General features: G+C 58.7%; 1 protein-coding gene across 2 annotated transcripts; it reads left to right on the top strand.

The window, feature by feature from the left end:
- The first annotated feature begins 2431 nt into the window (after window positions 1-2431).
- On the top strand, window positions 2432-8543 carry Plcxd1 (phosphatidylinositol specific phospholipase C X domain containing 1). 2 transcript variants are annotated; one of them, XM_029556126.1, is made up of 8 exons: window positions 2432-3705; window positions 4676-4796; window positions 5593-5685; window positions 6298-6434; window positions 7305-7433; window positions 7602-7757; window positions 7992-8175; window positions 8283-8543. In XM_029556126.1, the coding sequence occupies exons 3-8, from the start codon at window positions 5598-5600 to the stop codon at window positions 8519-8521; spliced, it is 933 nt and encodes a 310-aa protein (XP_029411986.1). In that variant the 5' UTR covers window positions 2432-3705; window positions 4676-4796; window positions 5593-5597; the 3' UTR covers window positions 8522-8543. The 2 variants fall into 2 exon arrangements, with proteins under 2 accessions (XP_029411986.1, XP_008851293.2); XM_008853071.2 differs by lacking the exons at window positions 2432-3705; window positions 4676-4796 and having other exon boundaries at window positions 5295-5685.
- Window positions 8544-9398: the final 855 nt, after the last annotated feature.

Consider the following 9398-nt stretch of genomic DNA (forward strand, 5'->3'; position numbering starts at 1 on the left):
GCACCCCACCCCCACCCCCGCGCAGCTCCCATCCTCTGAAGACCGCAAGGGGGACATGTGGCCCCAGGGCTCCTGGTGGCATCTTCCTGCCTCCCAAGCTGGGCTGTCCCTGAAGAGGGCTTTGAGGAAGACCCCAAGGCACCTGTGCTCAGGTCCAGGCATTATTTGAGCCGATCTGGTCTGAGCCGCAGAGGCCCCGGCTCCACGACATCACCTGCCACGTGAAGCTCCATCTCCACCCACAGCACAAACACCACCGAGGCCGCTGGTGCTGCCGTCCACCTTGTCCACCTCGTGTTCTCTGGAGCCTCCCACTGAGGGCACACGAGTGTACGGGCACGTGCACATACTCAGTCTCACACAGACACACAGGCACACACACGCACACATACACATGCTATTTTTGCCAGCCATCCATGGCATCCCAAACGAGGGAGTGAGGGTGGTGCACATGTGTGCATGTTTACATATGCACACAGTTACACATACATGCATTTACACACATTTGCATGCATCTGTTTACATACACACATTAACATACACATATTTTATATGCACATATTTACATATACACGTATTTATATCTGCATGTTTCCATACGCACACAATTACACATGCATGCATTTACATGTGCACATATTTACATATGCATGTTTACATGTGTGCATAATTACATGCACACATATTTGCATATGCAGACTCTTACATGTGCACATTTATATATGCACAAAGTTAAATATGCACATATTTACATGCACACATTTCCATGTGTGCACATTTACATATATGTGCATTTACATGTGTGCATATTTGCATATCCTCTTCATGTATGTTCATATGTTTGCACATACATACATGATTAACATTGCACACATTTGCATGTCTGTGCATTTACATGTACACATTTGTGTGCATACACATTTACTTATGTGCGTGTCTACATTACAATGCCATGCACACCTCTTCTTCACAGGGTCAGAACAAACACTACAAACGCAGCCCTGTCTCTGATCTCAGAACCTGGGAGGCAGAGGCAGGAGGATTGCCATTCAGGGCCAGCCTGGGCTATGCACCAAGACCCTGTCTCAAAACAATAAGCTAAAAATCAGACCACGGATCCAGCAAGCATTCCTTTAAAGCTCTGAAGTGGGTCTGGAGAGACTCAGCGGCTGAGCCCCGGCTGCTCTTGGAGAGAACTGGGTCCCAGCACCTACATGGATGCATGCAACCTCCTGGAACTCCCATTCCAAGGGGACCCAGCACCCTCTTTTAGCATCCATGGGCGTTGCAGGCATATGGTGCACCACACATGAAGGCAACACACTCATACACATTAAATACACTTTTAAAGTTTGAACTGAGATTTGGAAAATCTCTGCAAAAGTGAGGGCTGCATGTGTGAACATGTTCCTGAAATTGGAGTGCAGTAGCAGCACGCCAACGCAGTCATTTCCTCATGCGCTGAGCACAGAGCTCAGAGAGGGACATGTGTGGCCAGCCGTGACACAAGACCACTACCAGAAAGCGTATGGGCTTTGGCTTCGTCACCCATCACCCCCAGTCGGCCACCCTGAGAGAGGCCAAAAACCCACAATAAACAGATGCACAACCCCGTTAGAACGCACGGACAGTTCTAGCCAGGACAGCTGGGGATGGGCGCTGACTCACATGGCACTCAGGGTGGATGTCAGGGCCCCCACACAATCCTGCATTCCGGCTGCTGCCAGCCAGGGTCATCGCAGGGCATGACCAGGAGCCCCAGCCACAGACCCTGCACACCAGGAGAGCTCTCCACAGCGGATGTTCCTGGGCTGAGTGTCTTCTGCTCACCGCCCACTTCTGTCCAGGAGACAAGTGCCGGCTGGTCACCTGGTCACTTGTGCCATTGCCTCAGGCACATTCCCAAGTCCCAGACACGAGAAGCAGCGTCCACGTGGCCATCGGTGCAGGAGACAGGCACGCAGCCATGGGCCACACCTACTTGGCTAAGCAACAGCCACCCTCACTGCCCATGTCACACCCATACCACACACAATGGACGCAGGGATCGCTGACCACATCACACACAACATGGACAGTAGACACAGTGACAGCTGACCACATAACACCCTCAATATGGGCAGTGGACAGGGTGACCACTGACCACATCACACACTGTGGACAGTGGACACAGTAACCGCTGACCAAGTCCCATACAGCATGGACAGTGAACAGGACACAGTGGGTGGCAGGGCTAGTGGGTCCATGGTGTGTGTCCCCCTCAACTTCTGGGCACTGGACACTGGGCCATGGACACTGCTGCCTGGGTGGATCACATGGGAGGGGGAAGGGTGGGGAGGGAGGGGGGAAATGAGAGAGGAGGGAAGAAAAGATGAAAGGGGAGGTGGGAGGGAGGAGGACGGAGTGTGGTGGAGAGGGGGCTGACCCTTGACTTAGAGAGCAGGAAGGATGAACTGTTCGGCGCACAGTGTGTGGACAGGGCACAGTGCCCAGTGTGTGAGTGGGGCGTACGGGGCACAGAGTGGGGCACAGGGGAGAGCAGGGTGGGGGACACGTGACGCACAGGCCCTGGGCACTGATGGACCTGGGTAGCTCTGGTGCTGGGTGGATCCGGTTCCTCTCATGAGGCCCCAGGCTCCCAGGAGTGGGAAAGGCCCCCGGTGACAAGAGGATGTGGACACTTGTAGGGAAGGAGAGGCTGAGCTGGCCAAAGTTCTGGACATCAAAAGCCGGGCGCTGGCCTGGTGTCGCAATACAGGCCTGGAGAGTGCTGTCCTCTGAGGGGCGGGCGGCACCGGGAGGGGCCGGATACTTGCAGAGCTCTTAGGGCACCTAGGCCTGGCCCCCTGTATCTAGGAGAGGGGCCACAGTGAGGTCCAGTGGGTCTCCAGCTCTGGGTGCTCCTGCTTCTCCGAAGGTCTCCCTCCCCGCTGCTCCTCTGCCCCCTCTCCCTCCCTCCGGGTGACCAATCACAGCAGCCCCCCCCCCACAGTGCTGTCTGGACAGTGTAAGTGGGAGGTGCTAGAAACTCAGTTTGCAGAGAACAAGGCCAGAGGTGAGTGGTACCCCCTTCTCTGTGGTGGGGATTTGGGCTTCAGGGACATGTTTCGGGGGGGGGGGTCTGAGTCCCAGAGAAGGCCTGCCTGGGGTCCCGAGGTGCAGTGGGTGCTCATCGAAGTGGGGGTCAGTCCTCCCAGGTCAGGTCAGCCCAGTCAGCGGCAAACACAGCAGGCTGGCTCAGGAGAAATGATGGGGTCAGCTGGCCAGGAATGTGCCCTATGCCCAATCCCAAAGGCCAGGGGATGCACGTGTGACCCTCACCACACAGCATGTGAGAGTTTGGGGACGGTGAGGACGGTGGGATGTGGGCTGCTCACTGCATAATAATGTATTGACTCTGGACAGTAGAAACATGCACAGGCAGGCTCCCCTGCCCAAGTATGCGCCTACTGTCTACACTGCCCAAGTATGCGCCTACTGTCTACACTGCCCAAGTATGCACTGACTGTTCCGTGTCGTCACAGGGCCCGCACCCTCTGGGGTGGCAGGAGCCGGCGGGGCAGTCAGTCAGTCTGCCAGTGGGAAGATCCACCTGAGCCCTGTGCTCCTGGCCTGTCGCACTTGTCCGGTCAACCTGAGCAGCTCAGCAGGACGAGGACAGCTGTTTGTGTAGGCGTGGTGGCTGAGGAACATCCCGCAGGAGCGGTCAGTGTGGGACATGTTCCACTGGGGGGGTGTGTCCTGGGGTGACCCAGGGGCAGGGGAGGGGACAGGAGGAGGGCAGCCAGCACAGGATCCGAACTCTCCTATCAGGGCAGGGGTGAAGCCTTGGGAAGATGGGAGATGTGGGGACGCCATGGTGACCTCAGGGGATGCTGGATGTTCTGGCTCTAGCATTCAGCATCTCACCCTCAGGGAGGTTTGTTGGGCTCTGGAAGTCTCTGTGGGTTGTGCTGTCTGCACATGGCCTGGTCTGGAGGCCGACACCCCACTGAGTACTGGGTCCTAGGGGAGGACGTGCATCCCACAGAACCCTGTGATGCTCCCTCCTGCTGCTGGGCAGCCTGGGGTCTCCCTTCCTAAGCCTCTCTGCACCTATCTTGGGGGTCCTGGACCAACACCCAAGGACGTGTCAGGGGGCCACCGTGCACAGCTTTGTCCCACAGTGCAGTTGTGCATGGCGGGGATCCTGTCAAGGAAGGGGCACGGGGGTGGGGGTGGGGGTGGCAGCGATTGGCCCTTGTCCACTTTCTGAGGCCTCTCAGGATTCTGGGTGTGGGGAGGAGCACACCCTAGCATGGAATTGTCAGGGCTGAGTTGGCCACATACTCAGCTTTGCCTCTGAGATGGGAGCAGAAGCCACAGGCCAGGGTCAGGGCCAAGACAGGGACCCCACACAGCCTCCATGGACTCCTTGGCTGGGGTTGCCACACTCAGAAGCAGGGAGTTTCTTCCTGTCCTGGCTAAGTGTAGACAAGGCCCAATTTGTGCACTGGGTTGAAACCACATAGTAAGCTGGAAGTAACTGACATGACCCAAGTCCTGGGGCAGCTAACCCTACTGTCACTTCCTCAGCAAATCAATCCGGGGCTGGGACCAGGGGCTGCAATGATGAAGGAGGGCCGGGTCTGGGGTGGAACGGGGAAGGTGGATTCATGACACCCTTGTTCTCCAGGATCCCGGCTTTTAGAAAGACTCAGGATTCCTGGAACACAAACGCTTTTAACTCACAGTGGGTATCTTGGGCGCAGATCCTCCACCCCATCAACAGACAAGAAACCTCCAGCCTGAGACAGGTGCGATGATGTGGGGTTGGTCTGCTGGGCTGTGTGTGCAGGGGCGCTGCAATGGCTTTTTCCGTAGGATGGACGGGTTTAGTGCTCATATTCAGTAACGTGCTCAGTCAGTGTCATTCATCCATGAGCCCAGCCATGCACACACCACCCACGCATTCCCTGTCCATCATCATCTGCCCATCCATTGATCCATCCACCCACCCATCCAAGCATCCATCCAACTGTCCATCCTCTCCCCAGACTCCCGCACTGTCCAGGGTGATACAGGGGTTGGGTCTGAGCAACATCTTGTTCCTGTTGTTTCTGTTTTGTTGACAGGGGGTCTTCCTAAGTCACAGGGGCTGAAATTGGACTTGGTCTTAACCCGGGGCAGCCTTCACTTTCGTCCTTTCTCTTGCCCTGGCTTCCAGCCTCCCAGCCTCCCGCCCCTCCCCATACCCCAAACCCCACTCCCTCATCAACTATTCCATGTGATCCACAAGGCTTCCATCCCTGTCCTGGCCGTTTGTGTCCGTGTCCCCAGTTCTCGTCTCCTCCTTGTGTCCTCACAGGCTCGCCTTGGTTGTGTCCATGTCCCCTTTGTCTGATCAGGACCCCCGGTGTGTCGGGTCAGACGTACCTGTCACCAGCCCTCCCTGGGGTCCTGTATTCAGGGGGTCAGTAATGCAGTGCTGTAATCTGGGGGACTCAGTCCCCACAACCCTAACTAACCTGTCGGGGGGGGGACTTTTCCTTAATTTCCTCCAAGACCCTGCCCTGCATGCAGCATTTGCTCAAACCCCTCTTCTCCCCTCAGGCAGCATGGACGGCCAGGCCCCCAACTCTGACTGGATGTCGCAGCTGTGCCCACAGCTCTGGGACTTGCCCCTGCACCACCTGTCCATCCCAGGTGAGTTGTCAGGGCCACTCTAGGACGTGAGCACCGTTGACGCGCGTGCCAAGTGGAGGTTGACACATTCCTGGTGACGTGGGCACGTGCCAGTCGCTGTCACTGCGTGCACCACGTGGCTCATCAGGAAATGAACCAAGGCAGACCAGAAACGAGATACTGGACTCCAAGGGCGTGGGGCAGGGTAACCAGTCCCTGCGACAGGGAATTAAGGAGGCGATGGGCTGGGGGCCAGAGGGAACAAGGTGGACGGGACTCGGGTGGGGCCGTCTACCACGATGCGCCAGCCTAGCTCCCCCTTCCCTGGCTTTGGAAGACCATGGGTGCTAGACATGTTCTGACTCAATGGCCGCTCCTTCAGGAATGCAGACACACCTTGTTGACATCCCTCACACACCAGCTGTCCACATGCCTCACACACGGCTCGAGTGCAGCTTCCACACAGGAAGGGATGGTTCCCCTCACAGGAACTGACAGCTTTGAGCCTCCTTCAGGAGCCTGTGCACAGCAGCTGCCTGCTGACACCCGTGGGGCCTCGAATGGCCTGAAGGTCCCCATGCCCCATGCGGAGCATGAGGACAGACTGCTGACGTGTCCCCTATGTGTTTTCAGGAAGTCATGACACCATGACGTACTGCCTCAGCAGGAAGTCCCCCATCTCCCACTCGCAGTCCCGCGTGCTGCACGTCCTGGGCAAGGTGCTTCCCTGTGTCACCCGCCCCATAGTGATGAAGTGGTCCGTCACTCAGGTGAGGCCATGGCAGCAGCTCTAACCTCGTAGGGATAGGAAATCTGGGGACCATGCTGTGAAGTTGGGGAAAGGGGTTTTGTACCAGAGTTCTGCTGGTTTCTGAGGTGAGGGCTTCCCAGCCTGGCAGCTAAGGTCAAGTGTAATATCTGGTTTCCTGGGGTGCCCTAAAAGAACCAGCACTTCTGAACAAGGAAGGTGCCAGGAGACCCCAAACCAGTCAGGTGAGACATGCCACTGGTTAATAGGGGGTTGCATGCCCAGGCGAGCACCAACTCCTGGTTGGTCTGCAAGGTTGGTCTACACTCCAAACCCGGACCATGAGCGTTACCTACTGTCCAAGGCACAGGCAGCCGCTTCTGCGGGCCACAGGACCCAACGGAAAGCTGGAAAGCTGGACTCGCCTGCCGCCTGCCGCCTGCCGCCTGCCGCCTGCCGCCTGCCGCCTGCCGCCTGCCGCCTGCCGCCTGCCGGGGAGTTAGCAGACTGACAGGCACCAGCTGACGCTGCGCTCCCTTAGCCGCAGTGCGGACCTAGGATGGCTGAGCAGCAGCCTGCTGGAAGGGTTAGGGTTAGGGTTAGGATCGGGTTAGGGTCAGGGTCAGGCTTAGCATGATCAAGGCCCCGGGCACCCTCCCAGTCCCGGCCAGTCCTCAAAACCTGCAGAGCACCAGGACCACACAGGGCAGTCTGGCTAGCCCAGAGCACAGGGTACTGGTGTCTGTCTGCACCTGGCTGTGGGAGACATAGTATGACCTGCAGCACTGCCGTGTGGATAGATGGACACAACCCATCATGAGCCCCAGGAAAGGGTGATGTGCCCGGGAGTGTGTCCTGCCACCCCAAGCAGAGTGAGGGCTGTCTCCTGCAGGCACTGGATGTGAGGGAGCAGCTGGACGCCGGGGTCCGGTACCTGGACCTGCGGATCGCACACATGCTGGAGGGCTCTGAGCACAATCTACACTTCGTGCACATGGTGTATACAAGCGCGTTGGTCGAGGTACGCAGGATGGGGTTGGGGGAGCCGAGCGTCAGGGATAGAGCGACCTGTTCCTCAGCCCAGAGTCTGGTCAGGCATCCTGCAGTCTGTGCCGTGTGCACGCACTGACAGTCATGGCCCCGGTAGCTCCCTCAGCAGGGTGTGTAAACACGCAGCCTCTGCCCCCAGGACACCCTAACAGAGATCTCAGAGTGGCTGGAGAGGCACCCACGCGAGGTGGTCATCCTGGCCTGCAGGAACTTCGAGGGCATGACGGATGAGCTGCACGGATATCTGGTGTCCTGCATCAAGAACATCTTTGGGGACATGCTGTGCCCTCGTGGGGTGAGGGGGAGCAGGCGCGGCCCCAGGGCTGGGGTGGGTGTCCGTGTGTGTGCATGCGTGTGCGTGGCCTCTTGTCCCCGTCGGACAGCCCCAGCTGCACTTCGTGACTGAGGACAGCGTGTGGACCCGGCCTGCTCCTGGGCGTCCTCAGAGGTCCCCTAACCCCCAACCCCGAAGTGTCGAGCTCGGAGCCCCGCACGCTGTGAGCTCCCTCGTGGCCTTTCTCCCTCCCAGGACGTCCCCACGCTGCGGCAGCTGTGGGCGCGCGGCCAGCAGGTGATCCTGTCCTACGAGGACGAGGTCTCCGTCCGCCGCCATCCAGAGCTGTGGCCCGGGATCCCCTACTGGTGGGGGAACAAGGTGAAGCCGCAGGCACTGATCCAGTTCCTGGAGACCATGAAGGGCTGCGGCCGCCCAGGTACCAGGGACGAGGGCGCCTCTGGGGACCCCTCTAGGGGCACGTGGGACTCGGGGTGGTGGCATCGGGGGGCTCGCACCCCGGCATGACTCTTCCCTCGGGACCAGGGGGCCTCTTCGTAGCGGGCATCAACCTCACGGAGAACCTGGGGTACGTGCTGGCGCACCCCACCGCTTCCCTGCGGGACATGACGCTGCCCAACCTGCCGCACCTGAGCGCCTGGGTACGCGAGCAGAGCCCGGGGCAGGGCGCGCGCTGCACCAACATCATTGCCGGAGACTTCGTCGGCGCGGACACGTTCGTCAGCGACGTCATCGCGCTGAACAGGAAGCTGCTGTGGTGGTGACGCGCCCCGTGGTGGGCACAGGGCTGCACAAAGCACCACCTCCCGCAGCACCAGCAAGCTGGCCCTGTGCGCAAACAATGGACGCCAAAGGGTTCCAGCCCGAGCCCACAGGGGCCCCGCGGACCTGGAACTTCCGGAGCTGCTCAGCCTCCTGGGACGTGGCCGGTGTCTGGACCGAGCCCAGAGAAAGTTCTGGAAACGCCCGCGCCTACGTGCCGCCTGGCCTGGCCGCCCGCCCTGGAACCACGTAGGAGTCTCCCGCATCTCGGGTTTCCCGCATTCAGGATTTCCCACGCCCTGCCGTGTCCCATGGCCCGGGCCTCAGGGCTCCACCGTGGACCTCAGTCGCGCCGTCCAGACCCACATCCACTTCCACACCCACGGGTCCCCAAAGGCCACGGCGGGTCCCGCTACTGAACACGGCTCAACAGGAACCCCAACATGCGGAACCAGCTGGGAGTGGCATTCCAGCCCAGGTCAAGGGACGCTAGGCAGAAGCCAGAGCAGCATTTCCCCGCCAGGCAAAGCACTTCCTGTGCTGAGAACAACTAAAACCCAAGTGCACCGTGTTTGGGAATTCTGTGTGTTGGACTCCCAGGGTGCTGACCTGGAGCTCAGTCTTCCTGATGCCACTCCACAGTGCTGGGACTCCGTCTCCACACTCGGGTTATGCAGTACTGGGCTGCGTGGAGAAAACTCCACCCACGGAGCTTAGGCACTCCACACAGTGACAAGCACCACAGATTAAGTTATAGGCACCCTATTCACTGAACTACAAGCACTCTGCCCACTGAACAACAGGCATTTCTTTAACTTTTTTGTGCTTTTTGTTTTATGTATATGCATGTACTGCCTGCATGTGTGTAACGGCACCCGT

This window comes from Nannospalax galili, unplaced genomic scaffold, assembly GCF_000622305.1.
Source record: "Nannospalax galili isolate Female #2095 unplaced genomic scaffold, S.galili_v1.0 scaffold3027, whole genome shotgun sequence".
Lineage (NCBI taxonomy): Eukaryota > Metazoa > Chordata > Mammalia > Rodentia > Spalacidae > Nannospalax > Nannospalax galili.

What these genes read in the sequence shown, in the direction of transcription:
- Plcxd1 (XM_008853071.2), top strand. Translation starts at nt 5,367, where the DNA reads ATGTCCCCTTTGTCTGATCAGGACCCCCGGTGTGTCGGGTCAGACGTA. An exon ending in ACATGCTGTGCCCTCGTGGG is followed by an intron (nt 7,758 to 7,991) that starts GTGAGGGGGAGC and finishes TCTCCCTCCCAG; the next exon opens with GACGTCCCCACGCTGCGGCA. An exon ending in GAAGGGCTGCGGCCGCCCAG is followed by an intron (nt 8,176 to 8,282) that starts GTACCAGGGACG and finishes CCTCGGGACCAG; the next exon opens with GGGGCCTCTTCGTAGCGGGC.